Source organism: Physella acuta, unplaced genomic scaffold (assembly GCF_028476545.2).
Source record: "Physella acuta isolate Inbredline_101_S28 unplaced genomic scaffold, ASM2847654v3 ptg001664l, whole genome shotgun sequence".
NCBI classification, from domain to species: domain Eukaryota; kingdom Metazoa; phylum Mollusca; class Gastropoda; family Physidae; genus Physella; species Physella acuta.
In genome coordinates this window covers 50001-69052 of record NW_026733177.1, presented here as the reverse complement: position 1 = coordinate 69052, position 19052 = coordinate 50001, and the positions used below count along the sequence as shown (strand labels likewise).

Below are 19052 nucleotides of genomic sequence, written 5' to 3'. Positions count from 1 at the left end.
CCTGTCAAACTGATGTTGTTGCTATCTTTGTAGGTAAAGACGGGGAACCTCCTGCACAACGCGATATTTGTATATATCCAAGAGGAGATGCCTGCAAGCGTATCTCTGTACTCAATATGAACTGTGACCCCATGGTTTATCCACTGCTATTTCCTTACAGAGATCCAGGCTGGCACATACAATTGGCCCATGTTGAAGAAAAGCGAACCGCAAACAGAACCAGAGTCACACAACTCCAATTTTATGCCTACAGGCTTGCCATGAGCTCTGCATTCAGCATCTTGCATTCCAGCGGCAAACTGTTCCAGCAATATGTAGTCGACGCATATGTCAGAACAGAAGGCGCGCGTTTACATTACCTACGCTCCCATCAAGAAGATTTGCGCGTAGAACAATACAGGGGACTGATTGTTGCTATCGCTGCGAAAGCACAAGGCAATAACATTCACCCTGGACAGTTGATAATTCTTCCCTCTACATTCCAAGGCAGTCCACGGTACATGCAAAAGAACTACCAAGACGCGATGGCGATTGTCCGCAAATGTGGCAAGCCTGACTTATTCCTAACATTCACCTGCAATCCTGCTTGGCCGGAAATCTCTAACGCCATTTCCCATGTCGTTGCCCGCGTCTTTCATATCAAACTGCGGGAGTTCCTAACTGACATTTGGAGAGGAATATTTTCGACAATGTAGTCGCATACATTTTCGTCATTGAGTTCCAAAAACGAGGCTTGCCTCATTGCCATATGTTACTGACACTTGATTCACAGTGCAAAATAAGGACCAAAGATGACATAGACAAATATGTCTGCGCTGAGCTTCCAAATCCCGAAATACACCCTCGACCTTTCCAAATTGTCACTAAATGCATGGTACATGGTCCGTGTGGCACGCTCAATGCCAGCTCATCTTGCATGAAAGACGGCAAGTGCAACAAAAATTTCCCATAGGACTTCAACGCCGAGACTCAAGAAAACACACAAGGGTACCCCATATACCGCCGAAGGCAGGGCACAACTGCCATTGTTGGTAAACACGACATCGACAATCGTTGGATAGTACCTTACCATCCCTGGCTTTCTCAGAAATTCAATGCTCATATTAACGTTGAAGTGTGCGCGTCCGTTCAATGTATCAAGTATCTATATAAGTACGTCTACAAAGGACACGACGCTGCATCCATTGCACTTCAGAAGGAGCCGGCCGATGGTGTTTTCCAACATGACGAAATACAAACTTTCCTTGATGCTAGGTATGTTAGTGCTCCGGAGGCTATGTGGCGTTTGAACGAGTACAGTCTTTCAGAAAAATTTCACGTTATTACACGATTACCAGTTCATTTGCCAGAACAACAAGTCGTCTTCTTTTATGAGGGTCAGGAAGAACGAGCACTACAAAGACAGGCCAACAAAAACACCATGCTCTTAGCTTGGTTTGAACTCAATACAACCGATCCTGAAGCTGTGGAGTTACATTACACTGATGTTCCCCAACATTACACATTCCAACAATCCTCTGGAAAATGGCAAAAAGAATTAGAGGAGGTGCAAAGGTGATTGGTAGAATGCCTGTTGTTGCCATTCACGACACCGAACGTTATTACCTTAGGCTTCTCCTTACCCGTTCCGTAAGCATCACGAGTTTCAAGCATCTACGAACTGTCAACGGCGTGGAATGTAAAACTTTCAAAGAGGCGTGCCAACTATTGGGTCTTCTTAAAGACGAGAAGATATGGCATGATACACTTATAGAGGCATCTGAGATACGAATGCCAGCGTTTTTGCGACAACTTTTTGTTTTCATCTCTGTCTTCGGCAAACCACAAAACGTTCCACACCTTTGGGACACGCATTAACTCTCCTTTCGGAGGACTTTCTCAGAACATATTCCACACGCACAGCTTGCATGCATGCTCTAGCAGAAATAAATGACATGCTTCAACCACATGGCCTCAACCTGCACAAATTACACCTACCCCTCACTGACATTCTTCCGATGTGTCATTCATCTTCCGTCTTCGATGCTCAAGCTGAACACTCCCACTCTATGGATTACTACGACAAACTCAACACAGAACAAAAGCACGCTGTTGACACTGTTTTGGACGCTGCATCCACAGACTCCCGACCGCGACAAACCTGCTTCTTCTTAGATGGTCCGACAGGAACAGGGAAAACCTTTGTCTATAAAACTCTGATCCATACCATCAGAGCCAGGGGAGACTTTCCTATAACCGTTGCATCTACAGGAATAGCTGCAACATCGTTACCGGGTGGACGTACTGCACATTCGGTATTTAAAATCCCGTTGAAGCTCACTCCTACTTCCACATGCAATATCAAACCTATCTCGCAACACGCGCAACATATTCTGCAATCCAAATTGATTATATGGGACGAGGCGCCAATGACACATGCATAAGCATTTCAGGCAGTTGACAGGTTGTTACGTGATCTCACAGGTGAGACGCACCCATTTGGAGGGAAAACAATTCTATTGGGTGGAGATTTCAAACAAATACTCCCCGTCATTCTGCGTGGCTCCCGAGCACTTACTGTCGCCAGTTGCATTAACAAGCAACCTTTGTGGCGTCACATGCACGTACTTACACTGACGACACATATGAGAGCTCTTCCTGACGAACAGCATTTTGCAAAATGGCTTCTCGATGTTGGAGACGGGACAATTGGAACACCTGTAACATTACCGTCACATTCTTTCCCTCTTCATTCTGATCCCGTTCAATTACTATATGACGACATCGACTTCTCCACTGTCACTTCGGAACAACTCAGTACACGAGCTATTTTAAGTGTCACGAACGAAGACTCCCTGCACCTGAATGAACAAGTATTGAAACTTATCCCAACCGACGAAGTAACTTTCACCAGCGTTGACTCCAACGTCACAGACGATCCCGCAGATGAACTTTCCTTCCCCGTAGAATTTCTTAACAGTCTTACCCCTACTGGCATGCCTTCGCATAAACTCAAAATTAAAATTGGTTCAGTTGTCATGCTTCTTAGAAACCTCATGCCAGCAAGAGTTCTCTGTAATGGCACTAGACTGACTGTTACCAGCATTCACCGCAACGTACTGGAGTGTAAAACTATCGCAGCTGCTACCTCGCAAACTGTCCTTATTCCACGGATATCATTGACTCCATCAGATTCAAATTAGCCTTTCACCTTTACGCGCAGACAATTTCCTGTCAGATTAGTCTTTGCCATGCCAATTAATAAAGCACAGGGCCAAACATTCAAAAAGATATGCCTGTATCTTCCAAAACCTGTTTTCACGCATGGATAATTATATGTTGCTCTCTCAAGAGTTACTTCCTATCATTCTCTCACAGTAGTTTGCCCAAACCCACCCTTTTTGGACAACTGTGTCTATCGGGAAGTCTTGGGTCACTAAATAGCGGCGTATTTTACTCCGCGGGTCGACTGGTATACATAATTCTCTTCATGTGGGACATAGAAAACACCACGCAGCTTAGCCACCACCCTCATAAGTGACAGCTATTAGGGGCAGATAGTTTAGTTTTTAAACGATTTGAAACTAAGAGGAGATAATAAGCTCTGCTTGATATTTTCATTATCCTTTGTAAACGGCTGCTTTCACAAGGCGGGGTGGGGGTGGAGTGGGGGAGGTAGTGGGTGGGGTATTGTCGAATTCACAAATTATGAATTGTTGATAAGCAGAAAATAAAACAACTAGATAGCGGCGTATGCTACGTCGCGGGTCAGCTCGTACGATATACTTTGCCTAAACGAAGTGGTGAAGTGGTAGGGTGTTTAAATTCTAGTCTGAATGTCTCAGGGTTGTTTCGAAGGAATAATTATATCCAGATCAGATATGTTGAGTCGTACAAAAATTTCAGAAAAAAAACGTTTTAATAACAACCTTTTATGTAATAATGCCCTAAAAAAAGAGAAAATTATAAAGAAAAGCGTGGGTCACTTAAGTATCTTAAGAATACCTTTACTAATATTTAGGAAGAGACCCACGCTTTTCTTTATAATTATTTAAACAGTAGTGTATAATTTATTTTCTCCTTTCTATGGCATTATTACACAAAAGCTTGTTATTAAAACGTTTTTTTTATGAATTTTTAAAGTACTTTACATGTTTTTATTACAAGCTTTTATTTAACTCACTTCCTCTGTCTCTCGTCAGACGTCAGTCTGTCTAGATCGAAACGCCGGTGCGAAATTGCAGGCACTTCTACCTGACAGATACGGTTCGTAGTACTTTACATGTTTTTATTTACAATAGAGTTACATGACTAAAAACCATTGCGCACCTATTGAACGTGATGAAACTTTAGTATCTATTGAATACCTTTACTAATATTTAGTAAGAGAACCACGCTTTTCTTTATAGTTATTTAAATAGTAGTGTGTAATTTATTTTCTCCTTTTTAGTGCATTATTACATAAAAGCTTGTTATTAAAACTTTTTTTTACAATAGAGTTACATGACTAAAAACCATTGCGCATTTATTGAACGTGATGACGCGCTATTGAACGTGATGACGCGTGTGGAATATTTGGATAGAACTGCCTACTAATTTGGTCAAAATTTTAATTAATTCATAAAAAATTAATTAGGCATCCAATTAAGTCAAATTTAATTTCATTTGCATTGTCTTCATGTCTTGACCCACGTACCGACTACGAACCGTATCTGTCAGTTAGAATTGCCGACTGACGACAGACAGAGGAAGTGAGTTAAATAAAAGCTTGTAAAAAAATTCCATAAAACATGTTTTAATAACAAGTTATTTTATGTAATAATGCACTAAAAAGGAGAAAATAAATTATACGCTACTATTTAAATAACTGTAAAGAATAGCGTGGGTCACTTTAGTATTTATTGGATACCTTTACTAATATTTAGGAAGAGACCCACGCCTTTCTTTATATTGTGCTAGTACCACAATTCTCTCTCGTCTAGAGGTAGATGGGCTTTATGCTAGTACGAAGATTCTCTCGACTGTTTGAGGCAGATGGGCTTTATGCTAGTACGAAGATTCTCTCGACTGTTTGAGGCAGATGGGCTTTATGCTAGTACGAAGATTCTCTCGACTGTTTAGAGGCGGATGGGATTTATGCTAGTACCCCGATGATCTTAATTCTAGAGGCGGGTTTTGCATTATGCTAGTACCTCGTTTCTCTCTTCTGTCTAGATGCGGGTGGGCTTTGTGCTAGTACGAAGATTCTCTTTTTACTTTCTCGTATATACGAAGTATAGAGAAAGTATTGTAATCGTGCAAAAATAAAATCGAGATTTTTACAGATCTCGACGTTTTACACCCCACTGATGCGGAAAAAACATAATTTTGCAATCTTGTCCGTATGTCTGTGTGTGTGTGTGTCTGTGTGTCTGTGTGTCTGTGTGTTCGTGTGTAAACACGATAACTTGAGTACTGTTACAGCTAGGTTGATGACATTTCACATATAAGTATTATATCAAAATCGTAGATCCGTATCAACTTTTGAGCGATTTCCGATAACCGGAAGTGGTACTTTTCCTACTTTGAATTTTTCAAAAGCCTATAACTTGAGTACTATTTCAGATAGATAAATGAAATTTCACATGTAAGTAAAAGATCTAATTCTCTTCGTTCTGTTAAATTTTGAGTAATTTCTCAAAAACGCATCTAAATTTATAATGTACTAATAATATTGCGCATTATTATGAACATCTTTATTCGGCGTTCGCTTGGTGTCTAATACTTTTTACTTTCTCGTATATACGAAGTATAGAGAAAGTATTGTAATCGTGCAAAAAAAATCGAGATTTTTACAGATCTCGACGTTTTACACCCCACTGATGCGGAAAAACATAATTTTGCAATCTTGTCCGTATGTCTGTGTGTGTGTGTGTCTGTGTGTCTGTGTGTCTGTGTGTTCGTGTGTAAACACGATAACTTGAGTACTGTTACAGCTAGGTTGATGACATTTCACATATAAGTATTATATCAAAATCGTAGATCCGTATCAACTTTTGAGCGATTTCCGATAACCGGAAGTGGTACTTTTCCTACTTTGAATTTTTCAAAAGCCTATAACTTGAGTACTATTTCAGATAGATAAATGAAATTTCACATGTAAGTAAAAGATCTAATTCTCTTCGTTCTGTTAAATTTTGAGTAATTTCTCAAAAACGCATCTAAATTTATAATGTACTAATAATATTGCGCATTATTATGAACATCTTTATTCGGCGTTCGCTTGGTGTGCAATACTTTTTACTTTCTCGTATATACGAAGTATAGAGAAAGTATTGTAATCGTGCAAAAAAAATCGAGATTTTTACAGATCTCGACGTTTTACACCTCACTGATACGGAAAAACATAATTTTGCAATCTTGTCCGTATGTCTGTGTGTGTGTGTGTCTGTGTGTCCGTGTGTAAACACGATTACTTGAGTACCGTTACAGCTAGGTTGATGAAATTTCATATATAAGTATTTTATCAAAATCGTAGATCCGTATCAACTTTTGAGCGATTTTCGATAACCGGAAGTGGTACTTTTCCTACTTTGAATTTTTCAAAAGCCTATAACTTGAGTACTTTTTCAGATAGATACATGAAATTTCACATGTAAGTAAAAGATCTAATTCTCTACCTTCTGTTAAATTTTGAGTAATTTCCGTTGGCTGTAAGTAGTAATTTACGCTACTTTCGATTTCTCAAAAAACTAATGTAAATTTTAGAAGTACTAATAATATTGCGCACTATTATGCGCTTTTTTATTTGGCGTTCACTTGGTGTGCAATTAATTAGTCTACGGGATTTTATTCTATTTTTAAAACTTTAAGTATTTAAAATGGATTAAAAATCATGTCTATAGCCCGAGTTCCCATCCCCTGTTATTTTATATAAGAATATTCGAGAAAGTTTAGGGGAGATCACTCCCGGTTTATTTGTCTATAGGCAGGTGGGCTTTGTGCTTGTACCACGATGCTCTTTCCTCTGGAGGCGGATGGGCTTTGTGCTAGTACCTCGTTTCTCTTCTATCTAGATGTGGGTTTGACAATATGCTAGTACCTCGTTTCTCTCTTCTGTCTAGATGCGGGTGGGCTTTGTGCTAGTACGAAGATTCTCTTTTTTGTCTATAGGCAGGTGAGCTTTGTGCTAGTACCTCGTTTCTCTTTTCTGTCTAGAGACGGTTAGACTGTATGCTAGTACGAAGATTCTCTTTTTTACTTTCTCGTATATACGAAGTATAGAGAAAGTCTTGTAAATCTCGACGTTTTACATCTCCCTGATACGGAAAAACATAATGTTGCAATCATGTCCGTATGTCTGTGTGTCTGTGTGTGTGTGTGTCTGTCTGTCTGTGTGTAAACACGATAACATGAGTACCGTTACAACTAGGTTGATGAAATTTCATATATAAGTATTTTATCAAAATCGTAGATCCGTATCAACTTTTGAGCGATTTCCGGAAACCAGAAGTGGTACTTTTTCTACTTTTAATTTTTCAAAAGCCTATAACTTGAATACTAATTTAGATAGATAAATGAAATTTCACATGTAAGTAAAAGATCTAATTTTCTAACTTCTGTCAAATTTTGAGTAATTTCCGTTGACCGAAAGTACTAGTTTACGCTATTTCCGATTTCTCAAAAAACGCACGTAAATTTATAAAGTACTAATAATATTGCGCACTATTATGTACATTTTATTAGGCGTTCACTTAGTGTGCAATTCTTTTTTTTACGAGGTTTCATTCTATTATAAAAAGTTTAAGTTATTAAAAATGGATTACAAATATTGTCTATGTCCTGAGTTGCCATCCGTCGTAGTTTTATATTAGAATATTCGAGAAAGTTTATGGGAGATCACTCGCGGTTCATTGTCTATAGGCGGGTGGACTTTGTGCTAGTAACTTGTATACTTGTTTGGAAAAAATCATTTATAAATAGTTGCTGGTCAAAACGCTATGTGTTTTACTACTTTTTGAACAATATTAGTGTCAAAGCAAAGAAATAACTAAATAGCTAAGAATCTGAAACATTTAAAATAACACAATTAACACCAAATTTATAGGAGGATATAAAATCAGACAAAAACAAACACATATGTTGATGAAAATTGTTTTATTGAAAAGAAAGTATTTTAAGAAAAATGAAATAAAAACATTAAAACGAAAACTCGATTTCTTCAGGCTCTAAATGAGTTGGGGCCTATTTCTAGTTCGTTTATTTTCTCACAATGAATTTAATTTGCTATGAAACTAGTTAAATTACCATTTAGGAAACGATTTCATTTAAAATTTAAACAGACACAGTTCTTTGAGTTAACGCTAGTACTTAATTCTTATATATACGAGCTCAGACGTTACGTCATGTCTCTGACTCAACCTTTGGTTAACTGCCTAACATGTACACGTCAACTACACATCGCCGTTGACACAGTGAACACTCAAGGAACGTAATCATGATATAAATAATACAAGGGACGTAACAATCACTAACAACACAATGTAATATATATATATATATATATATATATATATATATATATATATATATATATATATATATATATATATATATATATATATATATATATATAATTAGCTAGTAAAAATAAACATTGGTTTCTAATCTAAGTGTTAGGCAATTTATCTACTCACCGTTCCGGTGTAAATCCTTCCCATTTACCTTGGTTAAAAAAACGTACCACCCAACATCTTTTTCTTATTTTATTGTTACACAATACTCTTTAATATCAATGGTTTCTTTTCAAAGTATTAAAAGAGTTATCTTCGCAACATCCCAGTGCAAATCCTTGCTATTTTTATTGGCTAAAAAGCAGTTTTTACGTCACTATTTTTTTTACGGTTACAACGTCGGTTTGTTTTATAAGTGGTAAAGTTTATCAACTCACCAATTCCAGTGTAAATCCTGCCGATTTTAATCTGCGAAAATGCGCCATCTGACCCCCCCCCCCCCTCCCCCCTCATCACACACCGTCACAAAATTACGGACGCCCTCTCCCCTACGAGTGTGAAGTCATTTATGGACGACCACTAACTGTGTTATCCTAAGTACTGTATTTACACATGTTGTATTCATATTACTTTATCCACAAAAGAAAAAATGTTAATAATTAGAAAGTTTAATGTACTTGGTAAAAAAAAGTTATGTGTAACAGTCCTGTTACAAAAATAGCAAATCAATAATAAGATAATAAACCAGCATGTTTCTTGATTTTAAAAAATCAAAGCAACTTAGTGTTCAGGCTCAATAAACTTCTTTGAAAATTTATGTCATTACCACCTGAATAGATGTAATCAAAACTTTTAAAATGGACAACTGAATCACAGAAGCAAAACAGCAAACACTCAAATGTATTCATTCTTTCGCTTAAAATAAATACATATCAAATAAAAAAAACGGTCGTTAAGGCAAATAACATAATCTTTCCCTAAAATCCATTTAACCATCGCACTTAAACTACAAAAGAAAAATTCGGCAAGAAATATTTTTAAAAAAAATTAGTTATCTTAAAGCTCTGTACCAACTTAACGGAAAAAATAAACTTAGTATTAAACCTTTAACCTCAATAAATTTTCGCCCTTAGCGCCAAAAGTAAAAAAAAAAGTAGAAATTAAATATAAACTTCAAATAACATAATATTAGTTACCTCACAAGTTAAAGACAGTTACAAATATGATAGACGGAAAAGACAAACAGTAATACAATTTTGGACTTAGCTCGACAGTGAAAACAGGCGCATCAGCCGATGCCCCGGCTGTCGTGTAAAGCGATGTGCCCCGGGCACTACGGTGCCTATATTCGTTTAAATGGGCGCCATACACTAGGGATACGGATCAGCAGTAGTGACTATTGGGCGCCCCGAGTTACCCAGCGACTACCTGAGTGCAAAGGATCCGATTATTGCACGTCCTTCCGAGTCAGGGGTACTACTTGATTCCACTGGTCAAACTGTATCAGAGGCGGATGTTGACGACGCCGGCGTATGGATGACACAAATGACGAGTATTCTACATTAGGGACACCGTGGGCCTCTACGTTCGATGATTTAAACCGCATCTGAGCGGTAATGTGGACCAACCTACGCCCCAGGAACAAAGATCCGAAAAAAATAGCAATGGCATTGTTTACATTTCCATGATCTCAGTTTTAGAAAACAAAGTCACGCGACAAAAATACACAATTGGCGTTAATGAAACCCTTACAAAACGTTTCGTCACCCTGGTATGTGGGACTACATCGCAACTATGAAACAAATTGCATATATGCCCAATGGGTCTATAACTTGGCCATCCAAAGTATAGTACATACAGAAGCAGTTAAAATGGATCTCAGAGAACTTATTATTAATTTTGCAAAATTAACATCATGAAAAAAACAGATCTAAATAAATCATGAGCAATTTTTTTAAATATGTGTTAGTGGCGTTTACTAAAGGTGTCACCTCATGACCCCTAAGAATTTCGCATAGTTTATTGAAAGTAAATTTTACATTGTTTTGTCATTGTGTCACGCTTAAGTGTTGTCATTAGATGCGGACCACACCTCTACCCCCACATTGTGACGCTACTGTGTTTGGTCACATTAAAAAAATGACCTTTAAGCCTGTAACACTTTTACAAAACTGAGGGGTTGTAGCATAATAATATAGTATCAGTACGTATAAAATACAAAATGTACAGAATGTTTATATTATTAATTAAAACCCTCCAACGTGAGTAGCAGTTGATTTCTTTGTTAAACTCCGCTGTAGCCTAAAGGCTAACGAAGGGGCCCTCTTATAATTTCTGCATAGGGGCCCAAAAATCCTAGCTACGCCACTGATCTAAGTGCTATGATATAAAAAAACAATTTGTCAAAATGGAACATTAATTAAGACAAGCAAACTTTAGTAGGGGAAATAATCACTCTCTTAATACAGATGTATATAAGTCTCCACATTTAATTGTAATAATGCAATTGTTAAATTCAACCAGATCAATATTACTTCTTTGTTCAATACAATAGCTTATTACTAATCTATTATGTTTTTAAATCTTTTTTTACAATTAGATTTAATAAATTTCTTTATAAATGCTAAAACATCAAAGCATTTATATGTATGTCTATGTGTATATACATATAACTTCCCCAGAACTAAACAAATTAATACTGGACAGACAAATCGATAGATGGATAAATGGATTTTAATTTTTTTTTAATTAGACGTTTTGTATTAGATCTATATATAGGTAAACCATCTTAAAAGAATGAAAGTAGGCTACATGTAAGATAGAAGTATTACTATTGTAAATCTGTATCAGTCCTCACAAGCTGATGATGAAAAATAACACTAAAGCGAACATGCAAGGCAAACTGACGCTGTAAATTACAAGTCTGAGGCAAAAAAAAAAGGATGGATGGATGGAGAGATGGATGGATACAAAGGCGTAGCGACCCTTCCCGGCGCCCGGGGACAAACTTTCGATTTGCACCACCCCCCCCCCCTCAAAGATTTCGATTTGCACCTCCCCCCCCCCTCAAACTTTCGATATGCACCCCCCTCAAGCTGTCAATTTTACTTTTTCCAACCCATTATGGCGCCCCCTAAGGTCGGCGCCCGGGGACATATGTCCCCCCCCCCCCCGCCCCTCGCTACGCTACTGGATGGATAGAAGGATGATCATGGTTTACGAAAGGATTCCACTTTGGTAACATCCCTTGTATGAATTGAGCGGGAGCCTTCTAACACAGTAAGGTTTGTCACTCTAATCGTAGTTAAGAAATTTTTATCATCATAGATCTGAAAGTAAATTGAACATGATCGTAAGCATTTTTACTTGCTCATATTCAAACTCTAGAGGAAGTATTGTAATCGTGCACAAAAATCACATCAAATTTTGACCGTTTCACCGTTTTACTTATTTTAATGTGTAGAGGGGATGGAAGCAGGCGTTGTTACGGAAATAGCAATATAAACAGAACGTAATATTTCAACGTTAAGAGTAGACAAGGGTACATAATAAAGTCCAAGTAGAGACTGAGCAGTTTTAACACAGTTTTAACCCAACGGGATCCGAACCTACCAATCCAAGCGGACTATATTCTGTACCTTTGTCTACTCTTGGCGTTGAAATATCACTTTGTGTTTGTATTGCTACTTATTTTAAGTGGATACAAATTCTAAATCCAGATTTACCAAAATCTCAGTGTTATAGGCATCACCGAGTAATTTTGTTAGTATAACTGTGTCTGTAAACACGACAACTTGAGTAGGCCTACCTTTTAGCTATGTTAATGAAATTTGAAATATAGATATGATGACACATTTTAGCGCAATTTCCATACTGGGGGATTGCGATTATTAACTCGTCATTTCTGGATGGATGGATGGATGGATGGATGGATGGATGTGTGTCCGCAGCGTGTCCGCAGCTTTAAGTCGTATCTCCTCCTCAACGAAGCAATATCGAGGACTAGTTCCAAAAGCAAATTTGTTAAGCAAGTTCCGAGGATGATAGTGGGCCAAAAAAATTCCCGGAATTCCTTCCTAGATTTCACGGAAAAGCCAAAAAACCTCGAAAAAATGCAGTTTTTGGACCATATCTCGGCAACCAGACCACTTAGCGACTTGAAACATTTACCAATCGATTCCTGCCATAATTTAGAACAATATTGCCGAAGAAAGTTTTCAAAAATATCCTTTCGTTCGGTCACAAAAAAATTAATTTCTTCTAATTTGTATTGGCTAAGATTACTAAGAATATACAAATATTTCTACCACCCTCATCCCTTCGCGTCTCACCACTAGAAGAAGCGAAGCGGTGAAGTTCCAAACCAAGCACACCGGCTGAGGCAGTCGCTAGTGAGAGGTAACGTCTACTTGTTTAAACTGAGCATCGTGTAGGCCTACCGTTGATATAGGTTATTCCTGCCATAATTTAGAACAATATTGCCGAAGAAAGTTTTCAAAAATATCCTTTCGTTCGGTCACAAAAAATTTAAAATTGTTATGGATAACATAAGGAAATTGCGCTTAAATTGTCAATAGACTTTTTATTAACTTGTTTTATAAACTTCTGAACGATTTCATGTAACCAAAAGTGATACTTAACTAAACTCCCGGTATCTGAAAAATCAATAACTTGAGTACCATTTAAGTTAGGTTGACGAGATTTCACATGTACGTAACACATTGTAAGCGCATGCTTCTCTCAAAGTATGGGTAACTGAAAATTGCATTTACTATTTTAGTGTGAAGACTATAACTCGAGCACTATTCCCTGTAGTTGAACAAAATTTTCGTAATAAGTACTGGATCTTATATTTGTATTTCTTTCAACTATTTAGTGCCCTAAAATAAGTTGTACTTTACTCTATTTCTGTGTTCTACAATACTGATAAAGTGAGTACCGTTATGTGGACGAAATTTTTTAAACGTAGATACATATCTTATTCCTTTGATTCTATCAAATTTAAAATGATTTCTGGAGATAGAAAGTATTACTTTACGCTATTTCTGATTTCTAAAAATTCAAATAGACTAAATTCTTGACAACTTTTCACGTATGTTAAGACCCGATGTCAATGCATTTCTGCATAAAATTGACTTAATTAGATGTTTAATTTTTTTAAGAATAAAGTATAATTTCGATATAAAAAACTAATAGTTAACTCTATTATGCAAATTTTTTTACGTTTATTTGGTACGCTTTTCTCTTTTCTACTCTCTATTCTATTTTTTAAAATGCAAGTATTAAAAATTCAATTTAAAAAAAACATTTCTATATTCGGATTGCCATATCCCTAACGAGAAAATTTAGGGAAGACTACTCCCGCTTTATTTATTTTATAAGAAGTTATTTTCTATCAACTTCAGTTCCCTTTAAAATTCTTACAAAAACGAATTAAGAACTTTAAAAATGTAGGTCCTGGATGCCGGTCCGCCAAAACATGAAAAATGTATGTAAGAACGCTAAATTTAAATTGTTGAAGAAATAATAACTTACCTTTACAACCCCATCCGATAAGAATTCAGTCTCCATAATAATATTTAGATCTGTGAATGTCTTATTAATTGACAACAATTCAGCTCCGTCGCTTCCAGTGCAACATGTTTGGAATGTCCCCCCTTTGTGTGCTTCAATGGCAAAAACACTGGTTCCCAGTAGAGTATTAGAGATGTAAAACCAGTACCTGAAAATAGTGAAATGTCTTCACAATTATGCTTTTATGCACTAATGCACTAAAAGGTAGAAAATAAATTATAGACTACTATTTAAATTACTATAAAGAAAAGTGTGGGTCTCTTCCTAAACATTAGTAAAAGTATTCAATAAATACTAAAGTGATCTACGCTTTTCTTTATAGTTATTTAAATAGTAGTCTATAATTTATTTTCTACTTTTTAGTGCATTAGTACATAAAAGCTTGTTATTAAAACGTTTTTTATGAATTTTTTTTTACTTCAACTGTCTTTGATTAAAGATAATTAGTAAACAGTACGTTCAGTGTATAAAATAAATAAAAGGCAGTATTTGAAATACCTACCACATTTCACTTGATGAATCCACGCTAATGATGTAATTATTTTTCCCCAACATCAATACAAAGTAATAAAAAGTAATTTTCCTCCGATGTGATGATTTTTATAAAGGGAAGTATTGTAATCGTGCACAAAAATCACTTGAAATTTTGACAGCTTCCACCGTTTTACTTCTCAGTAATTCATTATACACGGAGTATAGGGGACTTATTTTAATCGGGCAAAAATTCTAAATCCACATTTACTAAAATTTCGTCGTTTTACGCGTAATCGAGTCGGAATAACTGGACTTTGCAATTCTATTCGTGTGTGTGTGTGTGGATGTGTGTCTGTAAACACTATAACTTGAATAGCATTGTAGCTAGTTTAGTGAAATTTTATATATATATATTATATCAAATTTGTAGATCCGTATAAGCTTTTCAGCGGTTTCCGGTAATCGGAAAAGAAACATTTTCTACTTTTAATTTTTCAAAAGCCTATACCTTGAGTACTAATTCAGATAAATAAATGAAATTTCACATGTAAGTAAAAGATCTAATTAGCTACCTTTATTCAAACTATGAGTAACTTCCGTTGACTGGAAGTAGTATTTTTTGCTATTTCCGATTTCTTGAAAAACGCATGTGAATTTATAAAGTACTAATTATATTCCGCACTATTATACACATCTTTTTTGGCGTTCACTTGGTGCGCAATTCTTTTATCCATGAGATTCTATTCTATTTTTAAAAGTTTAGGTAATTAAAAATGGATTAAATATTATGTCTATATCCTGAGGTGCCATCCACTGTAGTGTTATATAAAAATATTCGAGAGAGTTTAGTGGAGATCACTCCCGGTTTATTGTGAAAGGTGATACATTTTTTTAAAATTTGTGTTTGATTGACATGCCGACAATTATCACTCTACGTTAGAAAAATAAAAATTGTTTTATTATACCTTTAATATTAATTTTTTAAATCATGAATTTAGACGATGAGTACTTTAGACTTTGCAATCCTCGGTTCGCCCGTCCGCAGTCAGCAACAAACATACAGAGTTGAACTTTATATATATATTTTATATATATATATATATATATATATATATATATATATATATATATATATATATATATATATATATATATATATATATATATATATATATATATATATATATGTACATACCTTGTTGCATTCTTCGATACAACAACTTCATGTCGAATCCAGTCTCCGTCCTTAAGACTTCTACGTAGAGAAACTCTATCTCCCTTACCAACATTCTATAATTGAAATCTTAGATTACATTACTGACATTGTTTTATTAAAGGGTAGTTTAGTGCGGAATTACTGAATTAGAAAAAAATAACCAAACCATGGACATATACATGTAATTTTACAGGAAGTTACTAAGAATTTCGTAAAAAGATCGCATTTTAAATGAGACACTACGGTATGAGAACCAAAGGACGAAGGTCAGCATGCTGCTCATGCTTCACTTTTTCATTTGGATTATTTCTAATCTTGCCAAACGTTGCGTCATCACAAGTTTCAACATTCAAATTGGGTTAGAACTACTAAGGATTTCATTTTGGTGAAAATATTTGAATATCTATTATAAATGGATCTACGACAGCACCCCCACTCCCCCTCCTACCCCTTCCCTGTGAACTCCCCCCCCCCCCCCCACGGACATCCCCCCCTGCCGGAGTCACTTCATCCCTGTCAATTACCCCAGTCAATTACCCCCGGGTCATTACCCCCTCACACATGCGGAAGAACCCTAACCTCAAGCCCCAACTATAAACCTATTACTAACACAAACATCAATCCTAACCCCACTCTAACGCCTACATCCAACCCAAACCTAACCCTAGCCGTAACCCTATCTCTAGCTTTCAATAACTGAGTGGGAGGTATTTGACAGGGAGAAATTACTCCGAGGTTGGGGGGGGGGGTGAATTGTCAGTGAGAAATGTCAGTGGGACGGGCAATTGACGAAAGGGGGGGGGGGTAATATCTTTTATTCAAGACTTATATTTAATTATTTTCTAGGTGGCTTCTAAATCGCGAATTCTTTAAATAAAATGCTTTTACAAGCTTTTATTTAACTTCATTCCCCTGTCTATCTGTTGTCATAGATCGTCACGATATTTCGGGATTTTCTAGCAAGCAGATTCTTTTCAAAGTTGGCACGTAAGTCAAAACTTGAAGACAATGTGACTAGTTCACCAAACATCCTCTCACTGCCGTCATCAAAACATGCATTATGTTTGGATGAATTTAGAATACTATACATCCGTCGAACCGTCTGTCCATCCATCTGTCCGTCCGTACGTCAGTCCGTACATTCGTCCGCCAGTCCGTGCGTCAGTCCGTCTGCACGTCCTTCTATCCATTCATCCATTCATCCAGCCATCCTCAATTCTCTTTTTTAGAAAAACTAACTTACTAATACTGCCGTTCTGTTAATTAGAACACTACCAAAGACTTTGATGAAACCAACTTGTTCATATGGAAATTCATACGTATAATCGGTGAAAAACCTATGGTTCACATACACCTGTGATTTTAAAAATATATTAATTTTCTCCAATAAGATGGAAAAATAATTAACTTTTTCGCTAATAGATAAAAGTGTATACCAACTTGATATTTTGACGCAGTAACTCTGATTCTTAAGTTGAAATTGGTTCCTCTTGTGAAGGGCATTCCTCCTCTTGTTTGTTCCTTGCCCCAGCCTGTTTCTAATCTGTGTGTTCTAACGACAACTTGAGCATTGAAACGAACACTGAAGTGAAATGCTTTAATTGGGTAACAGGTAGATTCTGGACAAAGTTCAACTGCAAACCTAAGCATTGATTAAAAAAAAAAGATGAACGTATAGTAAATGTATGCTTTTTTTAAAAATAAACCGAGAGTGATCTCCCCTAAACTTTCTCGAATTTTCTTAAATAAAACAACAGGGGATGGGAACTCGGGCTATAGACATGGTTTTTAATCCATTTTAAAGTTTTTAAAATAGAATAAAATCCTGTAGAAAAAAGAATTGCACACCAAGTGAATGCCAAAAAAAAAATGTGCATAATAGTGCGCAATATTATTAGTACTTTATAAATTTACATTCGCTTTTTGAGAAATCGGAAATAGCGTAAATTACTACTTCTGGTCAACGGAAATTACTCAAAATTTGACAGAGGGTAGAGAATTAGATCTTTTGCTTACATGTGATCTACGTGTGTGTGTGTGTGTGTGTGTGTGTGTCTGTCTGTCTGTCTGAAAACACGATAACTTGAGTACCGTTACCGCTATTTTCCGATTACTCAAAAAAGTAATGTAAATTTATAAAGTAATTAATAATATTGCAAACTATTATGCACAATTTATAAGGCGTTCACTTAGTGTGCAATTCTTTTTTCTACGAGATTTTATTCTATTTTAAAAACCTTAAGTATTTAAAAAGGATAAAAAATCATGTATATAGCCCTAGTTCCCAACCCCTGTTAATTTATATAAGAATATTCGAGAAAGTTTAGGGGAGATCACTCCCGGTTTTTAGCACAATTACAAGACTTTCTCTATACTTCGTTATATATATATATATATATACATATATATATATATATATATATATATATATATATATATATATATATATATATATATATATATATATATACATATATATATATATATATTTATATATATATAAACATGGTTCCATGACAAATGATCTCAAGACAAATGATCTCAGACAAATGATCTCAGGCAAATCATCTCAGACAAATGATCTCAGACAAAATATCTCAGACAAAATATCTCAGACAAAATATCTCAGACAAAATATCTCAGACAAAATATCTCAGACAAAATATCTCAGACAAAATATCTCAGACAAAATATCACAGACAAAATATCTCAGACAAAATATCTCAGACAAAATATCTCAGACAAAATATCTCAGACAAAATATCTCAGACAAAATATCTCAGACAAAATATCTCAGACAAAATATCTCAGACAAAATATCTCAGACAAAATATCTCAGACAAAATATCTCAGACAAAATATCTAAGACAAAATATCTCACGATATACATATACATATACATATACATATACATATACATATACATATACATATACATATACATATACATATACATATACATATACATATACATATACATATACATATACATATACATATACATATACATATACATATACATATACATATACATATACATATACATATACATATACATATACATATACATATACATATACATATACATATACATATACATATACATATACATATACATATACATATACATATACATATACATATACATATACATATACATATACATATACATATACATATACATATACATATACATATACATATACATATACATATACATATACATATACATATACATATACATATACATATACATATACATATACATATACATATACATATACATATACATATACATATACATATACATATACATA

The 19052-nt window shown here is 35.5% G+C and overlaps 2 protein-coding genes across 2 annotated transcripts in view; one reads left to right on the top strand and one right to left on the bottom strand.

Moving 5' to 3' along the window:
* The first annotated feature begins 2624 nt into the window (after positions 1-2624).
* On the top strand, positions 2625-3182 carry LOC131929706 (uncharacterized). The gene has a single exon (XM_059286046.1). The coding sequence runs from the start codon at positions 2625-2627 to the stop codon at positions 3180-3182; it is 558 nt and encodes a 185-aa protein (XP_059142029.1).
* Positions 3183-11647: 8465 nt separating this feature from the next.
* The window catches only part of LOC131929713 (uncharacterized), a 23492-nt gene continuing 16087 nt past the window's right edge, over positions 11648-19052 (bottom strand). The window contains exons 4-8 of the mRNA XM_059286053.1: positions 17176-17377; positions 16979-17089; positions 15715-15809; positions 14007-14193; positions 11648-11800 (exon numbers count right to left, since the gene is read on the bottom strand). Coding sequence (XP_059142036.1) covers positions 11681-11800; positions 14007-14193; positions 15715-15809; positions 16979-17089; positions 17176-17377 — 715 coding nt within the window. The 3' untranslated portion in view covers positions 11648-11680. The remainder of the gene's footprint in view (positions 11801-14006; positions 14194-15714; positions 15810-16978; positions 17090-17175; positions 17378-19052) is intronic.

What these genes read in the sequence shown, in the direction of transcription:
- LOC131929706 (XM_059286046.1), top strand. Translation starts at nt 2,625, where the DNA reads ATGAGAGCTCTTCCTGACGAACAGCATTTTGCAAAATGGCTTCTCGAT.